The following is a 27,265-nucleotide window of genomic DNA, read 5'->3' on the forward strand; positions in this document are numbered from 1 at the left end:
CGGAATGCAGTCAAAACATAACCCCGCCCTGAATTTCCCTCTTTTTTTAATATCCACAGTGGACCGAACCAATACAGATGTTGATAGAGAGATAAGTAATGCTAAATACATAAACATGGACATTAGTCAGAAACATTATCATGGATAGACATGGATAGATCCTTATTGGGACAGTCAAAGGCTTTAACATAAAGATAAGACATAGTTATAGTCTATTCCAGATATCATCTTTAATGTCGACAGTCATAGACATAGTCATACATGTACAGCACAAAATGTCCTAGTAGTCACGCTCTGTGAACCTCCCCTGCAGGGTCTTCGTAAGCCCACTCTGGAGGAGATTGACCACAGCAGACGGGCCATCGTGACCCCCTCCCTGTTCGGCAGCTCCCTGGACGAGGTGATGGAGCGCCAGAGTGAACTCTTCCCAGACAGGAAGCTACCCTGGGTACAGGTGCAGCTCTCCCAATACGTCCTGGCACTGGGAGGGGCCCAGACCGAGGGCATCTTCAGGTGAGACTGACGGACAGGAGGTCAGCCAATCACCTCATTGGACTTGGTGTATTCACCAGGGTTAGGGTGAATTACATTTCAATTCAGAAAGTAAATGAAATTCCAATTCCACATTTTCCTAATTGAAAAGCATTGAAGAGAATTGGAATTTCAGTGTACTTCCTGAATGATCTGGAAATGGAATGGACCTCAGCCCTGGTATTCACCAATGAGGTGTGAGGTAGTGTTGTGTGTTTAGCAAGGTAGCAGTCATAAGAGGAGATCTAGACAAAGTGAGTATCTAGACAAATGTATGCGTCAGCCTTGGTGGGTGGTCTCCTGAAGCGGTACAGTTTAAAGCCAATGTTCCCTGTGCAGCCTACTGTACAGAGACAGAAAACAGAGCAAACATTGCCTACCACAGCTCAAGAGCCCCTGGAGACCAGCAATGTTTAATGTGTAGTTAGTCTTTGTTTGGTCTTTCTGTAGCTGATTCAATTCCATACGATTTTAAGGCTCAGACACATCGGTAGCGTTTGCTGGCCAAGAGTACTTCGCACCTGCTTAATCGAATGTCCGGATATCTGAACGGACATTAGGATTTGATTACTTGTTAATTTTTTGGTTACAATGAAAAGCTTTGTCTAAATTAAATATGAGCTAAAGTGATATACCATGACATTTGAAACGTAATAAAACACATTTTTGAATGTAGTTTTTATAGCGTGCGTTGAGCTACTGCTGCGCATCGGTATGCTATTTTCCCCACTTCAAATAGCAATTACAGGCGCTCACCTAACATAGTTTCCGCAATACCTAACACAGTGTCTGGCCAGGTCGCAGTTGTAAATGAGAACTTGTTCTCAACTGGCCTACCTGGTTAAATAAATAAAGGTGAAATAATTAAATTAAATAAACACAGATCAATATAAAATACTCACCAGAAAACCTTTTAGTAACAGAATCAGTTCTCTCATGGCAAAAATCAGACCTCTCTTTCACTGTTGCTGTTAGCCAAACTACCGGCGAAAAGCAGCATGTCCACTGTTTACCTCTGCCGTGTGTATTTGCTTCAAACATTTAAAAAAAAAAAATACAAAAAAACCGACTATCCGGATATCCGAAACAATGTAATGATATTATTTGAATAGTGAAATCATTTCAAATGCCCATCCATAGAACAGAGTACCGGCCGTAATTTGCAAACCAATTCGTTATGTAAAATTACGAGAAAATGACAGCAGTTAGACGTCAACCAGCCACTCAACATTCGATTTTTAATTGTGGGGTTATAGTTCCCCCTAGTGGCCTTGCAGTGCAACTGAGTACTGAATTATACTGAATATTGAATTCTGCTTTTTCTGTAGGGTGCCAGGAGATATCGATGAAGTCAACGCACTTAAGCTTCAGGTCGACCAATGGAGGATCCCAGAAAACCTCTCAGACCCCAACGTACCTGGTGAGGTAGTCTGTACCTCTGTTATCTGGGTGTGTGCATGCTCGTGTGCACTAGTGTTAACACTGTCCCTCTCTCTTCCAGCCTCCCTTATGAAGCTTTGGTATCGTGAGTTGGAGGAGCCTCTCATCCCCATGGCCTTCTACAAGCAGTGTGTCAATAACTATGATGACCCTGTGGCAGCTGTCAATGTTGTCCAGTGCCTGCCTGAGCTCAACAGACTGGTGCTGTGCTACTTCATCCACTTCCTGCAGGTAATCATCACACGACACTGAACACTACAGCTAATGCACTGTACCTGTCCAGGACAACACTAGACAGTCATCCTGTCATACAACTATTATCATATTCAACCTTGGAGACATGGTCATTGCTCAGGCAGTTGAAATGGAACAAATTACTACAAACTCATGAACTTGTCCTTAGTCATTCATTGTCTGTATCATTAATACAGAATATGGTCAATCTCAGTTTCAAGATTCTGTCCCTCACAATTTCTCTCCCTGTCCTCCACTAATTATCCCCAGGTGTTTACTCAGCCTGCCAATGTGTCTGTTACTAAGATGGATGTCAATAACCTTGCCATGGTGATGGCACCAAACTGCCTCCGCTGCCAGTCTGATGATCCACTAATCATCTTTGAGAACACACGCAAGGAGATGTCCTTCCTGCGCATGCTCATCGTTCACCTGGACACCACTTTCATTGAGGGTGTTGTATAGACTGACTCCTGCCTTCCCTGACATCACATGCCCCATGGTCACAGAGAGATTCATTCTGCTTTTCTGTATGAAGCCTGCCCCACTCCATTGACTGGTCTGAAAGCACAAAGCAGCAGCACATGCACATGCACTGGAAAATCATACTACATGTTATGAATTTGTTGTGCTTAAGATCCTGGAGTGCATCTTTAATACTGTCACTTGGCATTGGACCCACCCTCTGTTCTACTTTCTGGCTGCAGAGCAATACATACTGTATGTGCTGACTGCAGAGGAGACATTGTGTTCTGTGATGGGAACCCCACAATGATGGCACTCAAAAAGACTACAAATTTCTTCACAGGTACCGGTTTTTATCCAGTTCATTTTGATGACTTTTTTTTAACTGAATGTGAAATCTAAATGTCCTTATGACTGAATGTGAAGTGCTATTGTTTCACTGGATATGTGGGCTGCTCAGAAGGAGTTTCATATGGTTTGTATAGGATGGACTTTGTCATCAGGAAACTGACAAACAGAACCGGGGTCCCTGCCTTATTTATATCTACATAGAAATCATGTTGATATTTGGCCTCTTTTGTCGGGCTGTGTGTGTGTTTTTGCGTGCGTGTGTGTGTGTGTGATGAGGGGGAAAATATATTTAAAACGTCTCCTTGGAAATAAGCTTGTCTGTGATGTTTTTAGTAGTTGTATTAACAAGAGCCTGCATTAGTCTCAATGCTATGTTGATGATTTTATCTGAAGCGGCAGAGTACCACCACAGCTATTTTAATATACTGTACAGTCAGAGCCTTCGTGTCAAAGTACAAACTGTAAGAAATGCCCTTTTTAGTGGTCTGTGGAGAGGGTGTTCTGCATTAAAAACCTTCTGGTGTTAAACTGCTGAGGAAGGAGGTTGTAAATGTATACTGTCTGGTACATGTATGTGTTGTACTGTGTGTATGGGAGATCTATTCAAGACGATAAACCAATATCTCATTGAAAGAGGCATAAACAAATGTATAAAGTACTACTGTCACATTTTCTTTGGTCTGTAGATCTTTTGGTTTAGGTGTTCTGTTAAAATAGTTTTAGTGATAACTGCTCTCTGCTTCCCGGTCTACCTGAAAGTCTGATTTTTACGTGCTCCAAAACTATGGATGGGGCACTCCGGTGATGTAGATAAGACTGTCCCTGGAGGCTTTGCTAATGTAAATAATGCTTGTAAATAGTAAGATCTATGGGTGTATTGTTTTAAATGATCCAGGGTAAAGGTGAATATTCCTGTTGCAATAGAGAAACATTTTTTATTTTTTTAATTACTGTTCATTTCCTTGCTGTAAGCTTGCCTTTGAATATAGTACTGATTCAACCACTCGTGTGTGTGTTTATTATGTGAACATAGCCTCTGTTATTCTATGGAAGGACTGTTCATGGAAAATAAAGGTTTGTTTCATTGTAGAACGGTCATCATTGATTTACTGGATAAGTGTATAACAAAGTTTTCTATTATTGATTGAGGGTATTGCCCCATGGTACTCTCTACATTCATGTCTGGTCCAAATATCTTGTATGACAATTTTTTTTACATCATGTAGAGCAGAAGTTGCAGAAAATGAAATTAACAATATGATTGGGATAAAAACCATGTTTCTAAATAAAGAACATTTTGCCTGGAATAAAAAAGAGAGCACTAATTCAAGAAATAATAGCATGATAAATGTGCTGAGTGATAAGATGTCAAATAGCCTAGCCTACTATTGATGTCAATTTGCCATTGGAAGTACATGCAGTATAGACAGACTGTAAAAATAAAACATTAAATAATTGGCTTGCGGTACAAGTCAGAGCCATATACAGTTGCGGCCAAATATATTGGCACCCTTGCACTTCTTAAATAATTCCCGATTTCTTATAAGTTGAGATTTATAAAAACATTTGGTCGCTTGTTATTGGATTTTCAACATTGCAGAACCAATGTTCTTTTTGTGAACTTAAATTTGCAATTATAATTAGGAAAATAATGAAATGGCATGGACATAATTATGGGCACCCTGGAGCTAGTACTTGGTTGCACAACCTTAGGCCAAGATAACTGCACACAAACTTCTTATAGCCATCAATGATCTTGCTGCACTTTTCAACAATTTGGCCCACTTGTCAGCAGCAACCTGCTCTTCTTCTTTGATATTTGAGAGGTGCCCTCCACCAACTGCTGTTTTCAGATCTCACCATAGGATTTGGATGTGACTCAGATCTGGGCCCGGTTAACCAAAAGCATCTTAAGGCTAAGTTCAATGGTTCTAACGATGAACTTAGCCTTAATGTGCTTTTGGGAAACCAGCCCTGGACTCTTCGCTGACCACTCCAGAACAGTCCAGCATCTCTTCTTAACCATTCCTGAGTGCTTTTTTATGTGTGTTTGGGGGTCGTTGTCCAGATGGAAGACTGACAACCTTCAATGCAGACACTGGGTTGAACATTGGATTTAAAAACACCTGATCATCTGCTGATTTCATGATGCCTTGCACACACCGAAGGCCCCCAGTACCAGAGGCAGCAAAGCAACCCCACAGCATTAATTAAACCTCCCCCATCTTTGATTGTAGCGAGGGTTTTATTTTTATTGAATGCTTCATTTGGTCGTCAGTAAACACAGCACTGATCTGTATTGCAAGATCAATCAGGCTTTTTTGTGTCTCCTTCAGTAGTGGGGTCTTCCTATGTTTACCGATGACAAAATGAATCGTTCAAAGAAAATAACACCCTTCCTTCAATCAATAATGGGGGAGGTTCGATAATGCTGTGGGGCTGCTTTGCTGCCTCTGGTACTGGGTGCCCTTGAATGTGTGCAAGACATCATGAAATCAGCAGATTATCAAGGTGTTTTGGAGTGCAATGTTCAACCCAGTGTCCACAAATTGTGTATCTGTTGAAAGTTGTGGGTCTTCCCCAAACACACATAAAGAAAACACCCAGGAATGGTTCTAGAAGAAACACTGGACTGCTCTGGAGTGGCCAGTGAAGAGTCCAGATCTGAATCACATCCATAAACCTATGGTGAGACCTGAAAACAGCAGTTGGAGGGAACCCCTAAAACGTTGAAGAATTAGAACAGTTTGCTGCTGAAGGATGAGCTGAATTGCCAGTAGAAAGGCACATATAAAATGAGCATTTGTTGGCAGTTATCTTGGCCAAAAGCTGTGCAACCAAGTACTAGCACAGCTCACAAAAATGAAATTGGTTCTGCAATGTTGAAAATCCCATAAGGTGTGGAGAACAAATGTGTTTTCAATTTCAATTTATTTTAGAAGGAATAGGGAATTATTTAAGAAAAATACAAGTGTGCCAATATATTTGGCCGCAACTGTATACAGTATAAACACTATATGGCCAAAAGTATGTGGACACCTGCTCATTGAACATCTCATTCCAAAATCATGGGCTTTGATATGGGCCTTCCCCAAACTGTTGACACAAAGTTGGAAGCACAGAATTGTCGACAATGTCATTGTATGCTGGAGCGTTAATGATTTCCCTTCACTGTAACGAAGGGGCCTAGCCCGAACCATGAAAAACAGCCACCGACCATTATTCTTCCTCCACCAAACTTCATAACTGGCACTATGCATTGGGGGAGGTAGCGTTCTCCTGGCATCCGCCAAACTCAGATTCGTCCGTCGGACTGCCAGATGGTGAAGCGTGATTCATAACTCCAGAGAATGCGTTTCTGCTGCTCCAGAGTCCAATGGCGGCGAGCTTCAGCCGACGCTCCAGCCGACGCTTGGCATTATACATGGTGATCTTAGACTTGTGTGGGGCTGCTCGGTCATGGAAACCCATTTCACGAAGCTCCCGATGAACAGTTATTGTACTTACATCGCTTCCAGAGGCAGTTTCGAACTTGGTAATGACTGTTGCAATCAAGGACAGACAATTCTTTTAAGCGCTATGTGCTTCAGCACTCAGCGGTCCCGTTCTGTGAGCTTGTGTGGCCTACCACTTTGCGGCTGAGCCGTTGTTGCTCACAGATGTTTCCACTCCACAATAACATCATTTACAGTTGACTGGGCAGACATTTGACAAACTGACTTGTTGGAACGGTGGCATCCTATGACGGTGCCACGTTGAAAGTCACTGTGCGCTTCAGTATAGGCCATTCTACTGCCAATGTTTGTCTATGGAGATTGCATGGCTGTGTGCTCGATTTTATACACCTGTCAGCAACGAGTGTGGCTGAAATAGCTGAATCCACTCATTTGAATGGGTATCCAACATACTTTTGGCCATGTCGTGTATATATGTAGCGTTGGGCGAATGCGGTTTCGGCATTATGATGCATTTACATGACACTTCAATATGGCAGCCATGTTATCTCCCTATTAACATTCCATGGGGAATATTGAATCAATGCTTTTTAACTGAATGTCTAGAATTAGAACATTCAAAATGATAGAAATTGGCCTATTATTTATGTATATATGGCTCTGGCACAAGTAGCCTCTACCATTCACCCCTGTGATGCGAGAACAGAAGGTCCTTTTAATAATGGCACATGCGTAGTTGCGTGCCATTCGCCGGTAGTGCGACTCGAGTGCATCGGGAAGAAAATTTAACTGCGTGCACAGGAATCAGACGTGGAGGTACCACACGAAAAATATTTTATCGCTCATTGTGCACATCACCATCGGAAAGAGTGCTCAGAAATCAAGGTAACATGTGATGCAACATTTTAGTCTTAGTATTTGCGACATAATAGCCAACGGATTTATGCATCAATAACACAAAAGATTGTGAATGCTGCTTGCGCTTCCTGAGTTCTAAACAAATAACTTTAAAAGACTTGTAATGTAAATGTATTTTGCCTTATGGACATCTTATACAGTTTGGAGTAAGGTTGACTTGTAATTGTTTTTCTGGAGGGTTCGGCAGCTTCAGGGAAGTTCAAAATGCTATATTTCCATGCAGTATTTAGTACCGTAAGAAAAGTGTGGCCTACAGAGGCCCCGCGATCCCCTTAAGAATGACAATCTGAATAGCCTGTAAGATTTCTAAAGCCCGCCCCTATCAGACCCTTTAACCAATTAGCTTTGTTGAAATTACTGACGAACCACAGTGTAATATAATGAACACTCCCACTCCTTACAGAATATCGGACAATAAGCTTTCAGAAACTAGTCAACAAAGCGAGTTTTGCAGTCGTGAATTGTAAAATCCTACGCATTTTATTTGAGCCTCACTTTTGAGTGGATGTTAGGTGATTGCTTAAACGCAGAACGCGCAGACGGCTTTCCCAACATTTTGGGGATAAAAAACATGGCATAACAGGGCAGGATTAGGCTATATTTCGATATTTTTTTATGCTAGGCTTCTATTCTCAGGCTACATAGTACATTTAAAGCCATGGACTATTAGTAGGCCTTTAGTTGAGGGTCCAAATTGAAGGTTATTTTCACCATTTATCAGGCGTGGTATATTAAACAACAGATGTGTATTGCGCGCCATTTGCTTCATTTGATTGTGGTCGCTTCCGTGCGTCTTGAGCGACACCGTCAGTCCAACAAATAATAATGCCCTATTCATTCACAAGTGCTTTGTCGGAATAGGTGTGTTTATTGAACCTACATAACCCTACGGTAGGTTCGTGTTATTCAACTGGCCTATCTGCATAACTAGCTTAATCTAATTTCAGAGACCATTGCTATTGTCTCAATACGTGGAATGTTCGCCTGACCAGAACACGTGGTTTGCCAAGTAGCGTGAAGATATCCGGCTACTAGCTAGGTTGCATTGATATGGAATATGCTCAAAGTCTCTCTCCAAAGGTGAGTTTTGCGGTGAGTTTGGCCTCCCCAAAGTAGGCTAATGTATTGCATAAATATGTTTAGAATGGTGTTTCCCGGTGTTTTGAAGGTGATTGTGTTTGACTGGGATAGAGAGAATACAAGGTGTCCAGGGCCCGAGACAACAATGTAACGCTAAACAATGGACCGTTTTGAGTAACAATGCATATATTTTATTTGAGCAAATTTCATAATCAAAATGAACATTTTAGTAAGTTACCAAAATTATAATGAATCGTTATACTTTGTGATCACCCCGATTGGACAGAAAAATAGGGATACAGAATAGACTGTCGGAATTTCATACGGTGCTGCCCACGTCTTCGAAAGCTTTCTGGCTCTTGACCTCATTTATTAGGCTACTGGCTGCAGAAAGAATCTCAATACGTGGATTAGACAGTATTCATGTACAAATCGATTGATTCTTTCATAAGGGTTGCATGCAAAAGCTTCAAAGAGTAAGGTTTGCCCTGGAGGACCGGTTTCTATTCACCTCCTCAATTTAGGTAGCATCCTTTGTGAAGCAAGCAGGTGGCCATAGGTTGAGATCTGAAGTAGGCAGGAGGCATATAGGGGTTTCTTTGCTAAGTGTTTTTTTGGGATAAACATTGGAGTATGATAAATTATGGATCATATACATTTGATATCATAAAGGGTTCATAAAACCCTTTAAGGAATATGCTTCAGAAATCATGCAACCCGAATATCAAGCTATATGAAGGGTTTCAATGCTTATGCCATCTTTGGAAGAGCACCAGATGAAAGGGAATTTTACATCACCCTTTATGTAGGATGACCTTGCTAATAAAGAGTATGTAGTGCTTATAATAATGACTACTTTATGGAAGTATTTATTTCTCACTGAGTTCGGTAGACTACAATGTTCACTTATCTTAGTTTGTTTCATCCAGAATTATATATATCTCTTTCTCTTAGAACTGTGTTTTTCAACACACCTTTTAGACTTGAGGCTAAATGCCGCTGCCATCATGGTTCCCACTGTATTCATTTAGCAGTGGCGCACCAAATTTTATTTATATATGTTTATTTATTTGAATAATATCTTTGAGAACTAGAAGTCACCAAAATATAATCTAGACAGTCAAGTGTTTTTGGCATGGCTGGATTACTGATAGGCCACGCAGGATTACTGATGGCCCCCGATTGGGGTCCCCATTGGTTTTGTTATAATGTTCGATCATAAGAACACAAATAGCCATGGCAAAAAGTATAGAATTGCAGGAAATTGGAAAACGGCACATTTTTCTCTCTGCTGACAACTCTGGACTGATTTAAGCCGCGCCCACAACCCCCATGCCTGGTGGAATCCCCTTGTGTAGTCCTGAGCTCAGTCGTTAGAGCATGGTGCTTATAATGCCACGGGTCCAGGGTTTGACTACCGCTGTTGGCCACTCATATATAAAATGTTTGCACGCATGATTGTAAGTCGCTTTGGAGAAAAGCGTCTGATAAATGGCATATAATTGTTTGTGTATATATGTAATAATTCCCTTCTCTCTCAGCCATATAGTCAAGCCTCATCCCATTTTCTCTCCTCTCTTAATGGCAGTCCCCTCAAAATGACTAAGGCCCTTAGAACCGTTGTTTGCTTTCACGTTCCACTAATGTGATTCGTTATGTAACAAGTAGACTCTGATCAAAAGAAATGAAGAAAACGGACAAAATTCTCCACTGATTATGGTGTCGGTCCTATGGAAGCCAGTTCGCTCTAAGCCAGTCTCTAGCAACTCTGGTGAAGTTTTGTATGACCTTGTGTAGGAACCGCACCATTGGCAATTTAGGTACTAGAATTATGCGTTTCTGGTGTTTAACCAGGTAGAACTTTGTGCCTGTCAGCAGGAGGTGGATGTGGACACAATGAGCAAGACACCCCCTAACAGAAGAGGAATAACCTTTGAGGTGGGAGCAACACTGGAGGCCAGAGACGCCCTCAAAAACTGGTGAGTCATGCTTCAGTTCCTCTCACTCTTTCGTTATCAGTAAATTATCTTTCTCTACCAGCAATCTCTTTGTTGCTTTCCTCAGCTCCTTTTCAGTCTCTCTCTCACTTTCTGCTATTCTCTGTTATCCTAGCCTTTCTTATTACCTATACACCAATGATCTCTTGTCTTCCAGTTGAGTTCCTTTGCTCCCATCTCAATCACCCCTCTCGTATATGCCCTGCTCCTAGGTATCCGGCCAACATAGAGAAGATTGACTATGATGATGAGAAGGTCCTGATCCACTACCGCCAGTGGAGCCACCGCTATGATGAGTGGTTTGACTGGACCAGCCCCTACCTGAGACCTGTAGAGAGGATCCAGCTGAGACGACAGGGACTGCTGGACGACTGTCCTATCCCTGTAAGAGATGTACTCTATTTACTTACTTATTCTCCCTATTATATCCCTACGGATTGCTCTACTTCGCTGTACCTGGCCTTCTGTTTGCTCCGCCTACTTCTATTTGATTTCATTTGCTCAGGCTGATACCGGATCCATGTTTGACAGTGACACTTTATTTCATCTCTGTCCAGGGATTTCATGTGAATGACAAGGTCCTCGCCAGTTGGTCTGATTGCCGCTTCTACCCTGCCAAGGTCTTGGCAGTGAATAAAGATGGTGAGTGGTTTGGAAGTACTCGTATGCATATTGAAGAGATTTATGGATTCTGTTCAGCATTAACCTGATCCATCTGACCTCCATTTGCCATCAGCTTCTTACACTGTGAAGTTTTATGATGGCGTCGTCCAGACGGTAAAGGGGATCCACGTGAAACCTTTTGTAAGAGAGGTGAGCTCTTTGTTTCCTTCTCTCAACAGGGACTTTCAATAGTAGTTTTTACCTGTTCAAAAGGCATACAGTACCAGTCAAAAGTTTGGAACACCTACTCATTCAAGGGTTTTTCTTTATTTTTACTATTTTCTACATTGTAGAATAAATTATGAAATAACACATGGAATCATGTAGTAACCAAAGTGTTAAACAAATTAAAATATATTTTAGATTCTTCAAAGTTGCCACCCTTTTGCCTTAATGACAGCTTTGTTTTCTCTCAACCGGTAGTCACCTGGAATGCTTTTCCAACAGTCTTGAAGGAGTTCCCACATATGCTGAGCATTTGTTGGCTGCTTGTCCTTCACTCTGTGTTCCAACTCATCCCAAACCATCTCAGTTGGGTTGAGGTCATGTGATTGTGGAGGCCAGGTCATCTGATGCAGCACTCCATCACTCTCCTTGTTAGTCAAATAGCCCTTTCACAGCCTGGATGAGATTTGGGTCATTGTCCTGTTGAAAAACAAATGATAGTCCCCCTAAGCACAGTTAATTGCTGATTTCTGAGGCTGGTAACTCTAATGAACTTATCTTCTGCAGCAGAGGTAACTCTGGGTCTTTCTTTCCTGTGGTGGTCCTCATAAGTGCTAGTTTCATCATAGTGCTTAATGGTTTTTGCAACTGCACTTGAAGAAACTTTCAAAGTTCTTGACATTTTCCACATTGACTGACCTTCATGTCTTCAAGTAATGAAGAACTGTGAGCTGTTCTTGTCATAATATGGACTTAGCGTTATGTGGTAAAAGACCATCTTCTGAATACCAACCAGACCTTTTCACAACACAACTGATTGGCTCAAACGCATTATTAAGAAGGAAAGAATTTCCACAAATGAACTTTTAACAAGGCACACCTGTTAACTTCTCGCCAACAGCCAGTGAAATAGCAGAGCGCCAAATTCCAAACAAAAAATCTCATAATTCAAATTTCTCACACATACAAGTATTATACACCATTTTAAAGATAATCTTCTCATTAATCCAACCACACTGTCTGATTTCAAAAAGGCTTTACGGCGAAAGCATAGCATTAGATTATGTTAGGACAGCACCTAGACAAGAAAAACCACACAGCCATTTTCCAAGCAAGGAGAGGCGTCATAAAAAACAGAAATACAGCAAAAATTAATCACTAACCTTTGATCTTCATCAGATGGCACTCATAGGACTTCATGTTACACAATACATGTATGTTTTGCTCGATAAAGTTCATATTTATATCCAAAAACCCAATTTTTACATTGGCGTGTAATGTTCAGAAATGTTTTGCCTCCCAAATCTTCCGGTGAATGAGCACATCAATTTACAGAAATACTCATCATAAACGTTGATAAAATATACAACTGTTATTCAAAGAATGATAGATACACTTCTCTTTAATGCAACCGCTGTGTCAGATTTCAAAAAAGCTTTACAGCGAAAGCACACTTTGCAATAATCTGAGTACTGCGCTCAGTCACAAAACCAAACCCGCCATTTTGTGGAGTCAACAAAACTCAGAAATGGCATTATAAATATTAACTTACCTTTGATCTTAATCGGAATGCACTCCCAGGGATCCCAGTTCCACAATAAATGTTCATTTGTTTCGATAAAGTCCATCCTTTATGTCCAAATACCTCCATTTTGTTTGCGCGTTCAGTCGAGTAATCCAAATCCACTGTGCTTGCGCAGTAAATTCAGACAGTCAGTTATATTACAGTTCGTAGAAACATGTCAAACGATATAGAATCAATCTTTAGGATGTTTTTATCATAAATCTTGCATAATATTCCAACCGGACGATTCTTTTGTCTTCAAAAAAAGAAAAGGAACACAGCTAACTCTCACGGGAGTGCGCGCCACTGAGCTCATGTTATTTTCTCACTCATCACTCATCTGATTCCAAGACCTCGTATTCTCTTCCCATTCACAGTAGAAGCATAAAACAACGTTCTAAAGACTGTTGACATCTAGTGGACGCCTTAGGAAGTGCAAAATGATCCAACAGACACTGTTGGATAGGGAATCACTTGAAAAACTACAAACCTCAGATTTCCACACTTCCTGGTTGGCGTTTTTCTCAGGTTTTTGCCTGCCATATGAGTTCTGTTATACTCAGACATCATTCAAACTGTTTTTTTTTTAAACTTCAGTGTGTTTTCTATCCACATCTACTAATTATATGCATATCTTCTGGGACTGAGTAGCAGGCAGTTTACTCTGGGCACCTTCTTCATCCGGACATCAAAATACTGCCCCCTACCCAAGAGAGGTTAATTGAAATGCATTCTAGGTGACTACCTCAGGAAACTGGTTGAGAGAATGCCAAGAGTTTGCGAAGCTGTCATCTAGGGAAAGGGTGGCTACTTTGAAAAATCTCAAATATAAAATATATTTTGATTTTATTTAACACTTTGTTTTTAGTTCCTGCATGATTCCATATGTGTTATTTCATAGTTTTGATGTCTTCACTATTATTCTGCAATGTAGAAAATAGGAAAGATAAATAAAAACCCTTGAATGAGTAGGTGTCTCTACTTTTGACTGGTGCTGTATATCTGTTGATATTGTGTTGGCTTGCCATGCAGAAGGTCATGTTTCTGTGGGTCATACTTTACCTAATTTTCCAAAATGTTTTCATCCCCCCCCCCTCTTTGTGGAAATAGAGAGGAGGAGGAAAGGCTCGGTCCACTGAGAGGAACGGCGTCAAGAAGCCCCAGAATGGCAGAGACCGGAGGCCTCAGGAATACGGCCCCAAGAATAAAAGAACTAGACGCAGTACCTCTGACCAGGAGGGGGACAGTGACACAGAGGATGGTGACAATAATGATGAAGATGAATGGCATGAGAGGGAGGTGGAGGAGAAGACCAAGAGGAAGGATAGTGAGGGGGATGTCACCAAAGAGACACCATCCATAGTTAAGCAGGAGGAGGATACAGAGCAACATGCAGGACAGAACAACCTCGGGGATCATGTGGCAGCCACTGTGGGCCCGACTGAAGTAAAAATGGAAGAAGACGGAGGACAAAGTGAGGAGAGGCCTACTCATTTAAATGAAGGGATAAAGAAAGAAGAGATGGAAATGAAAACTGAGTACACAGTCCTGAGCTCACCTAATGAAACTAAGCCATCCACTGAGTCACCCAATCAGATGTCTACACAGACCGGGCCAGTGTCTGTCCCATTACCCTCAGCTATGTCCACCATTGACAGAGTGGAGCAGAAGGCAGAAAGCCAACCGGATAGCTCCAAACCTGCACCACTGGCCCTCCCAGTGAAACGTAAGACTGCACAACTCTTCAGAAAATCATAATCCAAAAGGCTTCTTTTGTGTACTGTACCTCTATTTAGAGGTTCTGTCCATTTTAGAGGTTTCTTTTCTCACAAGTCATCAAAATACTATAAAAGGTTTGAAAATATATTTATGAGAATTGAGTTGAGTTTTCATTTGTGTTGAATGTTGTCAGTCAGTGACTGTCAGTTTATATTGTCTCTGTGTCCTTCATTTCCAGCGATAAGGAAGCAAGGTTTCCACAACCCCAACCGATTTAGCAGAGAGCCATGTGAGTTCTCGCCCAGCACTCTGTTACATGAGTATCTCTCCACTCCTAGCTGTTTGTCCATCCTCTTACATGTCTCCATTGCGTTTTCAGTGTACAGAGTGATCAAAAACCAGCCTCCCCCAGTCCTGTCCATCAACTTGGACCACAACCCATTTAAATGCAGCGCTGTAGGCTGCACCAAGTCGTTCCGCAAGGCCAAGCTGCTTCACTACCACATGAAGTACTACCATGGAGAGGAGCAGCAGCTAGAGGACGACCTAAGCCCCACCAGGAGCGCCCAGACACGGGCCTCAGAGAAGCACCCCTCCCCTACCTCTCTGGAAAGTCCTAAGAGGAGACGCACCATCTCCGCCTCAATGCGTAAGTATCAAAAAAGGGACTTAGCTACATGATAGATTCACCCAAAGAGGAAATCAGTTTTAGCCATAATATTAATATTGTGTTTCTATGCCCGGCAGACTCCAATGTGCACAGTCCTACTAGAACTCCCCCATCTCCACGTAGTGAGGCCAAGACAATGAACAGACGCACATCAGCTCCACCTGCTGTCAACACCCAGCAGCAGAGGGCTCTACTGAGGGAGAAGAGCAAAGAGAACCAGCTGGACAGGAATGGACAGAGACCAGTGGAGACAGAGACTACTGAGAGCAGTGGTATGGACATATGTCTGTGTAAGATGTAGAAAGACAACGAGAAGGCTTAACTGAAAAATCCACTTGACTATATTATACATTTTTTTTTGTCCACTGTTAATAGTCCCAATTTTACTTTTTTTAATTTAATGTTCTCAGGATATTGACTTTCAATACGCAAAGTGTCACTTGCCACATCATGATGAGAAAGGCATTATATGATGCAAAATCATTATGTGGCAAGTGACCGTTTGCTTCTTGAAAATCTTATCTTAAAAATTTTGGGACTCTTATCAACTGTGGACAAATTAAAGAAAATACTCAAAGATATTTTTTGAGTGGATTTTTTTCCTTTTAAATAGGCCATTGGCTGTGAGCAAATGTGTAGTTATCTTTGCTGATTTCTGATCGAAGATCCACTTTCTCTTAACATGACACAACAGGATTATTGTGAAATGGTGCATGCTCCAGTGTTTAATGGCTGAACACGCCTTCAGTGTCTAGAGCACTCCTAACTCTTGGTTCCCCCGTGTCACTCCAGCAGTGGTGAAAGGACGAGATCGGCTGAAGGATAAGAAACAGAGGGAGTTCCTTCGCATTAATCTGAAGAAGAAGAAGAAGAAAAAGAAGGCCAAGTGTGGTAAGGAGACCCTAGTCCTCCTACTGTTCTGCATGGGGCTCCTGTCCTATAGGAGACAGGAGACCCTAGTCCTCCTACTGTTCTGCATGGGGCTCCTGTCCTATAGGAGACAGGAGACCCTAGTCCTCCTACTGTTCTGCATGGGGCTCCTGTCCTATAGGAGACAGGAGACCCTAGTCCTCCTACTGTTCTGCATGGGGCTCCTGTCCTATAGGAGACAGGAGACCCTAGTCCTCCTACTGTTCTGCATGGGGCTCCTGTCCTATAGGAGACAGGAGACCCTAGTCCTCCTACTGTTCTGCATGGGGCTCCTGTCCTATAGGAGACAGGAGACCCTAGTCCTCCTACTGTTCTGCATGGGGCTCCTGTCCTATAGGAGACAGGAGACCCTAGTCCTCCTACTGTTCTGCATGGGGCTCCTGTCCTATAGGAGACAGGAGACCCTAGTCCTCCTACTGTTCTGCATGGGGCTCCTGTCCTATAGGAGACAGGAGACCCTAGTCCTCCTACTGTTCTGCATGGGGCTCCTGTCCTATAGGAGACAGGAGACCCTAGTCCTCCTACTGTTCTGCATGGGGCTCCTGTCCTATAGGAGACAGGAGACCCTAGTCCTCCTACTGTTCTGCATGGGGCTCCTGTCCTATAGGAGACAGGAGACCCTAGTCCTCCTACTGTTCTGCATGGGGCTCCTGTCCTATAGGAGACAGGAGACCCTAGTCCTCCTACTGTTCTGCATGGGGCTCCTGTCCTATAGCTTTAGCTCCGCTGCATGTGCAACGCTTCATTCAGGCCATGGGAAGACCCCTGATATATTTCATTCACACCTCTTGGTAGGTGTTTTAGTTCTTTAAAAAAAATGTTGATCCTTATTTTACCAGGTAAGTTGACTGAACACATTCTCATTTACAGCAATGACCTGGAGAATAGTTACAGGGGAATGAATGAGCCAAATGGAAGCTAGGGATGGTATGACTGCCAGATTGGGAATTTAACCAGGACACCAGGGTTAACACCCCTACTCTTACGATAAGTGGCATGGGATCTTTAGTGACCATCGAAAGATGGCACCCTACACAGGGGAATGTCCCCAATCACTGCCCTGGGGCATTGGTATATGTTTTTTAGACTAGAGAAAGAGTGCCTCCTACTGGCCCTCCAACACCACTTCCAGCAGCATCTGGTCTCCCATCTAGGGAGCGACCAGGACAACCCTGCTTTGCTTCAGAGGAAACCAGCAGTGTGGTAGGGGTTGGAGTAGCACAACTGCTGTGTCCTCACTACTGACCTACGTCACTTCATCAGTCAAATAGCCGCTGATCATTTTGTTTGCATCAGCCGTCTTGTGCTTTTACCCCTTTTCCTCTGACTTTGATGATTTGCACATCTTTTGCTCATGTTTGGTTCATATAACACAGTCCTTTATTCTGGTTTATTAACCATCTGACTCATCTGTTTGAACTCTACTGCTAGGCACAAGCTACTGTGATGCCACTTTTGTAACCAAGTTTGAACCACTATTGGTCTATTGACCTAGTTTAAATTCACTCTGGACCTGTGGATGACACTTGTTACAACACACATACAGTATTAAGAGGATGGTTTATTCACTGTGTACATTCACACACAATTAGACTATTTGGACTGTTTTGGCCAGTTTAGCTCTCAAACACTCAAGTAAAGGGGTTTTACTGTTTATGTTGTCTTTGTTGTAAGGACATATTCTAACACCAATAATAGTGTCTTCAGCGGTAAACGCAAATTTTGGTTTCATATATATTGTCTGTTTGACCCCCCCCCCAAAAAAAAAAGATTAGCTCTTGTTTGTCCTCATCAGCATTTCCAAAGTTGACATTTTGTTCTGCGTCTGCTTCCCCCTCCCCTTTATTAACAGAGTACACAGGTAGTGAGGAGAATATTGACATCTCAATATTCGCTCTTCAGTCCAAATTGAATTTGCCTCTCAAATTCCCCCTCTCACACAATCACAAGCCTGAGTCCTACCACTTCAGGCCCGGATACAACCAGTCAGAGCAGATGCACGTGGATGGTGGGTATTATTGTGTGTCTGTGTGTGTCACTCTCTTCCCTTTGCCATTATTCTTTGCCTGGTTTCAGTCCATAAGTCATTTGTTCTTATCGTGTGTCTTTTCCATTCCGTATCAAACCGATCTTGCTAATAATTTTCCACACTTTCAAAAAAACTAGACCTGTTGTCACAGTTGAGGACTGATTGTATGGTTTATTGATTGAATCTGGGGCCTTTTCTTTGCTGCTATGGCTTGCTTTATTCCCATCAGTTTGTTATATGTTCGACTCAGTCCTATGCATAAGGGATATACTGTATGTTACAATGCTGTAGATAAAATGAGCTATAGTTTCCTACTATATTTCTACCATGGAGAGCCCCCTCTGCTTGTGTCGCAATAATCTCTTGATCAAACACATCAGTTACATCCAGATGACATTATCTCCTGAGGACTCACATTGGCAAAAATACTGAAACCAGCTCATGGAGGAAATCTAGATGTTACAATGCTACTAAAGGACACTAGGGTCACTGTGACCAGGGTTGTCTTTTTTAGTTAACCCTTTCCATCCCTTGATTTCCCCTCTAGATGAGGATAGCATCAGTGATTGGTCCACTGACAGTTGTGAGTGGAGTGATGACGAGCTGGGGGCGGAGCTGGACAATGCTACTCCACCTCTAAGTCTGGGCTCTGTTGCCTTGGAGACAAGCACTCAGGAGGTTGTGCGTTGCGTCTGTGAGGCGGAAGAGGAAAACGACTTCATGATACAGGTGAGCTGCTTTGGGGGTTTACCTGACTCTAGCCCTGATCTGCCTCCAATACACATCATTGAGTCTGAAATAAATAGTTGGTGGCAATCCACTAGTCTCTCAATCATTTTAAATCAATCACATTTGTCAAACCGCACCAAACTAAAGGTCTAGCCCAACTCGGCTTCTCTAAAAGCAAGCTCAGGCCAACCGTTAGCAGCAGGGAGGAGAACTCAGTTTGATAGTGTTGCTCCCTGGCCTTGTCTCTCATCTCTCCAGTGTGAGGAGTGTCTGTGCTGGCAGCATGGCACCTGCATGGGCCTGCTGGAGGAGAACGTCCCGGACAAATACGCCTGCTACGTCTGCAGAGACCCACCAGGTGAGAGCCAGCAACACACAACTTGGCTTAATAGAAACTCCATCTCAGGTTTCTCCATGGGGTTACTTGGGGAAGGGAAAGGAGAGGTTAACACACAAGACAAGCCAGTACATTGAACTGTGGCTTTTGTGGCTGTCTATTGTATTAAGAATTTCCAGGTGAACAAAAAGGAGAGCAGTCCTTGGTAAGGTCAATCTGGTTTATTACAAATTGCAACAGGGAGACACCTCCAGCCCAGAAGCAACGTCTAACTGGCCTCCTGGATACAGGACCTTTTTACTCTAATCAGGTGGCACCAAATATTTTCCAAACACCAGCTCGAGAGGCTTGTAGGAAGTCGAACAAAAGACAATAACTTTGCCAGCTGCTACAGAATCATTGTTTTATGTCATCAATAGAATAATAATCAGTGTCCTCTGTCCTTGTATCTTCAGTAGCTTTGGCTTCAATCACTATCAACAGATGAGGACATTTTGTAACGTTCAGTATCAAGTCTAGTGACCATCATCCTACACACGAGTGTCACAAATAGAACACTAGAAATCATGTGTGTTACAGAAAGGGGAAAATATATAAATATGCTGAACATTGTTAATCACTCTAATATGAACTTTTCACCTTACATTTTCCCATCACACCTTTGATATCAAATGACCTCTGGTCCAGGTCAGAGGCAAAGCCTGCGGTACCGGTATGACCGTGATTGGCTGAGTAGCGGTCACATGTACGGTCTGTCCTTCCTGGATGAGAACTACTCCCACCAGAATGCCAAGAAGATTGCAGCAACACACCAGCTACTAGGGGACGTACAACGTGTGGTGGAGGTGCTCAATGGCCTCCAGCTCAAAATGAGCGTCCTACAGTAAGTAGTGTTGAATGGAAAAACTAATATGAATCAATATCTATCCTTATAAAATGTATGGAGTCTGATTGCCCCTGTAGGACCCAGACCCACCCGGACCTGCAGTTGTGGTGCCAGCCCTGGAAGAGAGCAGAGAGGCCCTGGAGGAGAGGTGGCTCGGGGATGGGCACTGACGCAGCACCCTCTCCTGCGCTAACAGACGAGGGTTCCGAGAAGGACCACAAGAGCCTCGCCCGTGGGGGCGCAGAAGCTCTGATGTCAGCCGCCATGGAGAAGCTTAGCCGAGCCTCCTCTTCCTCCTCCTCGTCTTCCTCCTCGCCCTACCAGTCGTTCCAGGACTCGTACATAATGAGTGAGCATTGCTACCAGAAGCCGCGGGCGTACTACCCTGCAGTGGAGCAGAGGCTGGTGGTGGAGACCACACGGAGGGGCTCTGAGCTGGAGGACAGCCTGAGGAGCACTGAGGACCTGCTGGAGAGAGAGCAGCGCTATGGAGGCATGCTGGAGACAGCCAGGCCCAAAGCCCCCACACACCTAAACACTCACACCAAGGTCAGTTCTGTTTCAGCCTTCAGACATTCTCCTTCAACATCTCTACCCGTCTGTCTATATTGTACCATCTATCCATCCTGCATACACTATAGAGTGGTAGATACTCTAAAAAGTCAACTTCATGACTGAATCCTCTTTCCCATATGTCCAGGGTTCAGATGTTGGTCGGTGGGGCCAGGCCGAGGTGAAGCGAGAGGAGGGTGTTGGCTGCGGTGGGGGAGGGGGTGTGGACGGCAATAGCCAGCAGCACCAGTGGCAGATCAACCTGCTGGATCACATAGATGCTGTCCAGGACGAGGTCACACACAGGATGGACTTCATCGAGAGGGAGCTGGATGGTGAGACAACATAGCCCCTCTGTTTTCTGTTTATTAGCAAGGAAAGCATTTTAATCCCACAATTATCTTATGTACAGTGAATAAGAAAGAATTTACTGCAAAACAAGTCAAATGAAGACCGTAGCTTGCTTTCTTGTCCATCACAATTGTAGCTACAATCAATTAACCTATTTCTTTTTGCCGCATGGGTGCAGTGAAATGTTGTTTTACAGGGTCAGCCATAGTAAGGCACCCCTGGAGCAAATTTGGGTTAGGTGCCTTGCTTAAGGGCAGGCACATCGACAGATCTTTCACCTTGTCAGCTCGGGTATTCAAATCCGCTACCTTTCGATTACTGGCCCAATGCTCTTAACTGCTAGGCTACCTGCTGCCCTAATAATCAAATCAAATTGTATTAGTCACATGCGCCGAATACAACAGGTGTAGACCTTATCGTGAAATGCTTACTTACGAGCCCTTAACCGACAGTGCAGTTTAAAAAATATACAGATAAGAATAAGAGAAAAGTAACAAGTAGTAAAAAATAACAATATATACGGGGGGTGCCGGTACAGAGTCGATGTGCGGGGGCACCGGTTAGCTGAGGTAGTCAGAGATACTCATAATAATGACCTCTCAGCTATGTATTGTGAACTTAACATCAGTGATTGACAGTGTTCCATCTCTCCTCTTCAGTGTTGGAGAGCTGGCTGGACTACACAGGAGAGTTGGAGCCTCCAGAGCCCCTGGCCCGGCTGCCTCAGCTCAAACACCGCATGAAGCTGCTGCTTACAGAGCTGGCCAAGGTGCAGCAGATCGCTCTGTGCTGCTCCACATGAGGGTGCAAGTGAGCAGTGTGACATCCATGTTCACAACACTCAGAGAGACGATGAGGGGACTTGATTAATGCCCCGGGCCAGCCCTGTGTGAACCATGTCAGCATTGATTGCATTCGTTTTGGAACTGGGCTGCCTCCGGACGTGAACCAGGTGCCCCGTTTTGGCCGTCCACGAAGTCTGCTCAAAACGAATGTGACGTAGGCTAAGCATGTGGAGTAATGAGTAGGGTTCTGTTTTCACATGCAAAAGTGATTGCTTTTGAGAAGGCTTTATCTGCCTTCCCAATGAAAACATTTTATAGAAAATAATAATGTATGTTTCGGAATGATGCACCGCTGGGTTTCATGCCGTTGAACCAACGTGGAATAGATGTTAATTTGGCGTCTGTGCCCAGTGGGAGGCTGCCTTGTTGACATGACCGAGTGGCGCAGATCACTGTTCAATTTGAGAAGGGCGCTCCTCCCTCACGGCTTTTACCCCTCACAGGCCATAGCCCGGTGCACTTAATTGAACTCCCTCATTGCAGTCGAGAGCAGCACTCACTGGTCTATCTATGGCATTGGGGGGTTTGGACTGAGGAGAATTTACCAGATAATTTCATGCAAATGCACTTATCTTCATTATGCTGTAGACTGGTGGGAGCATCTCACGGCATGGGGTTGAATGCTTGAGGATGTCAGTTGGTCTTCCTCTTTAAGGCCTGAAGTCTGTACAGGGAAAAGTCCACAGAATGGAAGTGTACTGTATCATAGTCAAAGATACAGTTGGTAATGGATGGAGTAAATACAAAAGAACCAACAGGGACAGTTTATGGTTGTATGGGTTTGTTGGTGCAAACCTGCATCATATTAATGCCTTGGTCTGAGGTTCAGTTTGAAGCTTGCTGTCAAGTACTCAACAAATTGTTGCGCTGCAATGTGTATTCAAAGACCTCACCTGAACTTCTGATAGGCACACGTTTAATCTTCATAATGACAACTTTCACTAACTGACTGAACTCTTTCCTTGGAGCCATGTTCAGCAAACTTTTTTTCCTTTCTGTGAAGTACGTAGTATTTGATTATCTCCCATTGCATAATTGTTAAGCTTATGTTTGTTGAACATGTGGACTGTTTTACGGAGCATAGCTGTAAAATTAGTCCTGGGACGATACCAGTATCTCAGTAAGTGTCGTGGCAAGGAAACATAACACTGTGGATTTAACTTCTTTAGGAAAACAGCCATAATGTTAGAAACAAACATCATTCTGTTGTCATCGAGTCACATTTATTTATATTTCAAGCTATAGCACACTATTTTACATGAAGCGGGTTTTTAAAGGATCAACAAGTTTAGTCAGCTTTGTTTTCATTTTTGCCATGGAAAATGTTTTGCGATACCGGTATCGTCACAGGCCTACTTCATAAGATTTTAAATAGGGAGTGAAAATACAAACTATATATTCTTATATAATGGCACTGTAGGTAGATAAGTACTGTCTTTCTGATTTAACACAGTGAATTATATTGCTACAGCTTATACAGTTAGTGTCTGTATTATAGACACTGGGGGGACAGTATCACACATTTTGACAAGTGACGTTTCTGGATTAAAAGTGTGTGTATATATATAATTTAAATGTTTGGTTTCTTTCCATTCTCATTGTTTTCTTGTGGATATCCTCTATCCTATTCACTCTTGTCTCGATGTCTTTGGTTGAATTCCTGCCCGACTACATTGCAGCTGTATGCCAGATCTTTGAAAGCATGTATAGGTATTTAACATTTTTAGTTAGCCACATCAAATGATCTAGCAATCAGGTGCCTGACTGCACAGTCGATGACTTATCACAAAACCATTGGTTGACGCAATGCAACACCTGCCCATCTAGTCAGGTAGGAACTCAACCTTCAACTTTGCTTCACTGTAGCCTTTGACCTTTGGCTTGCTGCAAATATTTGTTGAGATGTCTATGACCTCAGCAGTATGTGCTCTGTTCTCAGTGAAAGACTTGTGATGGACCTATATATTTCCTTTTCTTGTATTCTTTCACCTGTACTGTTTATTTGCAATATTTTGTGTAAATGCATCTGAATGTTATTTTCTTGGGTTGAATTTGTATTGATTAGTTATTTTTAAACAGTCCTCCAAAAATAACATTACCCTACTAGTGTCAGCCAGGTTAAGAACCAAACAAGAGATGTTGAAAGAAGTGCAACAGATGCTGGTACATAAATAAACTACTATCCCTCCCATTGATATGAATACTGTTGATCTGTCTGAGGAGTAAGAAGCACATGGTTTTGAACAAATCAATTGTGCTCTCTTGGCCACACATTTTGCTACACAATTCAGCAACAAAATAAGTTGGAGATTTAGATCAAAAAAAGTTTGTAACATGTTGCAGCAGCACATCCTGTTTGTATGCTTATACAATCAGTTGAGGATTGAAAATAGAAACTCCATGTGAATTCTAAGCGCATAATCTCCGAGAAATGGGTCAACAACACAGTGATGGGAATGATGGGCCCCTATCTAAAAGAAAAGAAGAAAAAAATTGTGTACTGTACACAGTATTTGGACATCTTCTCAGTTAACCTCTTGGGGGCGTTCGAATTTAATTTGTACTGCCTCGTATTGGCTGCTTCGTTCGTTTCTCTTGTCCTCCCTAATGTCTAGGACGCAATGTGTAGTTCCGCCTTGAAAGAGTGACATCGAAACAGTAATACTAGTTGGAATAGGAAAGGAATTAGGCAAAGAGAGGGTGCGGTTTAAACACCGGTATTTAAACATAAATCTATCCCGGAGGATTTGACGCGGATCGAACGGATACGTCTTCAACCCAAACGGTAAGTGTCGATCGAGACAGCATTTTCTAATAGGCTGCTGTGCCAAATGCAGATGTGGCCATTGGTGTCGATAATCCACCAGCTCGCGGTGTAATCTTGATATGATATTCCATATCCATTTCCAGGCAGTTCTAATGTAGGCCTAGGTCATTTCTATGAGTAGTCTAAATCAAACATCACAATTGTATCAATCCGAGATTCCCATTTTTAAGATATAATTTCCTGTTAAATGAGTAACTTATTTTTCATGAGTCACAGGTTTATTACTTAATACGGTATCATTGGCCCGTATCTATAATGTCTCAAATTCAACATCGAACGATAAGGAAGGTTACTGTATGTTGCTGAATATTTCTGTTACTGTGTCACCATCCTCGATCTACACCTTGGTGCCTGTTCGACCCTCGTGTCCGGAACCTTTCATTATAATATACACGTTACAAAGCATGCATGGTTTACGGAATTATATGGTTGCTTGCTTCGTGCTCAATAAATGAATGTATGTTAGTGCTGAATGAAACAGACATGACTTGGCAAGTCCATGCTGTAGTTGGCAACTGGTGGCGTGTTTATTACTTATCATTCTTCTGGCACTACATGACATTGTCAGCAGTCACCTGGTGAAGGTCACTCAGGTGTAGGTCATTGGATTCAGGTGTGACCTCAGCGCAGGTGTTTGTATTCCGGTTTTGGGAGGGAGTCCTCCCTTATTGAATGATCTCAACAATGCCATATAATCACCAGGGCAGAGTTTACACAACAAACAGTGACATAGTTTCCAGTTGTCATTCTCAACAGTGCTCCCATTCAAATACCACTACATGCTTTTTGTGAGTTTATTATGATCTTAGAGGCTTTAGTATGTGACTGGAAGATTGGCCAGAAGTATACTTTGGACAGTGTTATCATAATAGATTGGCCAGAAGTATACTTTGGACAGTGTTATCATAATAGATTGGCCAGAAGTATACTTTGGACAGTGTTATCATAATAGATTGGCCAGAAGTATACTTTGGACAGTGTTATCATAATAGATTGGCCAGAAGTATACTTTGGACAGTGTTATCATAATAGATTGGCCAGAAGTATACTTTGGACAGTGTTATCATAATAGATTGGCCAGAAGTATACTTTGGACAGTGTTATCATAATAGCCTTCTATTGAATTGGGAGGGAGCTGCACTCCATGGTTGTTAATTATCACTGTAAAAAGTCATGCCTAACCGGTGGGTGTTTACAAGTTGTTGATTAGATATTGTCCATGCTGAGAAGTTGTTTAGGAGACCAGTGTATTGGACATTTCTCCTACTTATACTACACCTGAGACCATGTTGTACAGGTAAACACCACAGATATACACACACAAAGGAGATTCCTGACTACCCCATTCACATAAGTGAGGAGTTTGGTGATGGAGAGATGTGAGACTTTTAACGGAGTTAGAAAGATGAATGTCAGGGAATACTGGCCACAGGGGAGATGAGAGATTTAATTAAGCTGTGCTGGCTGAGGGCAAAACAAAGCCCTGTAAACCATGGCAACGAGAGGAGTCGTACGTCTTCAACATCTTGACGTTTTCACACCTCCAGGAACACATCCCTGTCTTACTCTCAGGCTGTTGACATTTCTAATAGTGAGTTTTCTAGTAGTGAAGCCCCCAGAGCCTCTGGCCTAGAGTATCAGACAACGTCACTGATTCTAGTTGTCTCACTCTCTGGTCAGTATAGTTATGTGCTACTGTATCTCTATACCCTCATCTAAATGTGTTGTTTGTTTGACACATGCACAGATTCACCTATTTCCCCACACGCAAAGCAGTGATGTGTCTCTAGTTTCTGTAGTCGAACAGTGTGGATGTAATTCAAGCTTTGCAAGTCCCAGCAGTCCGTAGCGGTACCTGCTTTGCACAGCAGGTTATCTGCTAAGTGGACCTATCAGAGGAAAGAGCTGATGCACAGGTTCCTGTCCTGTGGCAGTGCCAATATATCTCCTTTTCACAACCTGGGGCTATACTTATATGGTCAGTCTTGTTACATTGTAATAACACTAACAGACTAGGTAGGCCTATGCTGTACTATTGCCTAACACACAATACCGAGGTGATTGGTGTGTATAGTCTGTGCTGGACATAGTAAACCTCTCTAAGCCCCTGTACAGTCTCATCATGGTCATATGAAGCTCCTGTGGTATCCTTTCCTCACATTTGTCGGTAACACCAATCTCTTGGATCACACCTTTGGGAGCTGTCTCTCTCTGTTCTTTATCAGCATCAGCAGCAGCAGGTGGTGAGGGCGGGAGAGAGGGAGAGAGAGAAAAGGGAGAGAGTGAGCACAGGTGGCCAGCTTGTTGATCCAGGAAGATGGAGTGATTCCAAGCTGGACCTCTGGATGCCCTGTGCTGTCCTTCACTGCTGCCTGGGACACATACACGCACCTCTGCTGCAGTAAGAGGAAACACCGGCTCTGGAGACAGAAATGTAGTCTAGTAACATGACCACAGAGACTTACTCAGTCGACATCCGGGTATCTCTACACAGTTGGATATTCTCAACAAGGTTTAAGTTGCTGTG

General features: G+C 42.8%; 3 protein-coding genes across 23 annotated transcripts in view; all 3 read left to right on the forward strand.

Annotated features, from left to right (window-relative positions):
• The window catches only part of LOC106565788 (rho GTPase-activating protein 39), a 56,382-nt gene extending 52,272 nt beyond the window's left edge, over nucleotides 1-4,110 (forward strand). The window contains exons 7-10 of one of the 2 annotated variants that reach the window (XM_014133315.2): nucleotides 314-513; nucleotides 1,860-1,951; nucleotides 2,033-2,202; nucleotides 2,476-4,110. In XM_014133315.2, the coding sequence (XP_013988790.2) occupies nucleotides 314-513; nucleotides 1,860-1,951; nucleotides 2,033-2,202; nucleotides 2,476-2,670 (657 nt within the window). In that variant the 3' untranslated portion in view covers nucleotides 2,671-4,110. Of the gene's footprint in view, nucleotides 1-59; nucleotides 514-1,859; nucleotides 1,952-2,032; nucleotides 2,203-2,475 lie in introns of those variants that run through there. The other variant, XM_045691798.1, reaches the window with a different exon arrangement.
• Nucleotides 4,111-7,211: 3,101 nt separating this feature from the next.
• On the forward strand, nucleotides 7,212-24,106 carry LOC106565785 (PHD finger protein 20). Of its 19 annotated transcripts, none has more exons than XM_045691799.1 (18): nucleotides 7,214-7,361; nucleotides 8,342-8,474; nucleotides 10,329-10,453; nucleotides 10,684-10,864; nucleotides 11,029-11,113; nucleotides 11,208-11,284; nucleotides 13,974-14,589; nucleotides 14,821-14,871; nucleotides 14,962-15,231; nucleotides 15,330-15,524; nucleotides 16,045-16,143; nucleotides 18,035-18,190; nucleotides 18,759-18,940; nucleotides 19,199-19,298; nucleotides 19,965-20,160; nucleotides 20,241-20,712; nucleotides 20,864-21,050; nucleotides 21,726-24,106. In XM_045691799.1, exons 2-18 carry the CDS (start codon nucleotides 8,445-8,447, stop codon nucleotides 21,866-21,868), a joined length of 3,165 nt encoding a protein of 1,054 aa, XP_045547755.1. In that variant the 5' UTR covers nucleotides 7,214-7,361; nucleotides 8,342-8,444; the 3' UTR covers nucleotides 21,869-24,106. The 19 variants fall into 19 exon arrangements, with proteins under 19 accessions (XP_045547767.1, XP_045547755.1, XP_045547762.1 ...); XM_045691806.1 differs by having other exon boundaries at nucleotides 10,350-10,453; XM_045691808.1 differs by having other exon boundaries at nucleotides 10,353-10,453.
• A 305-nt stretch (nucleotides 24,107-24,411) lies between these two features.
• The window catches only part of LOC106565784 (protein NDRG3), a 57,593-nt gene continuing 54,739 nt past the window's right edge, over nucleotides 24,412-27,265 (forward strand). For both annotated transcript variants that reach the window (XM_014133296.2, XM_014133298.2), the window contains exon 1: nucleotides 24,412-24,696. The gene's annotated coding sequence lies outside the window, so the exon portion shown is untranslated. The remainder of the gene's footprint in view (nucleotides 24,697-27,265) is intronic.

The sequence above is a fragment of the Salmo salar genome, chromosome ssa12, assembly GCF_905237065.1.
Source record: "Salmo salar chromosome ssa12, Ssal_v3.1, whole genome shotgun sequence".
In the NCBI taxonomy this organism is placed as follows: Eukaryota; Metazoa; Chordata; class Actinopteri; order Salmoniformes; family Salmonidae; genus Salmo; species Salmo salar.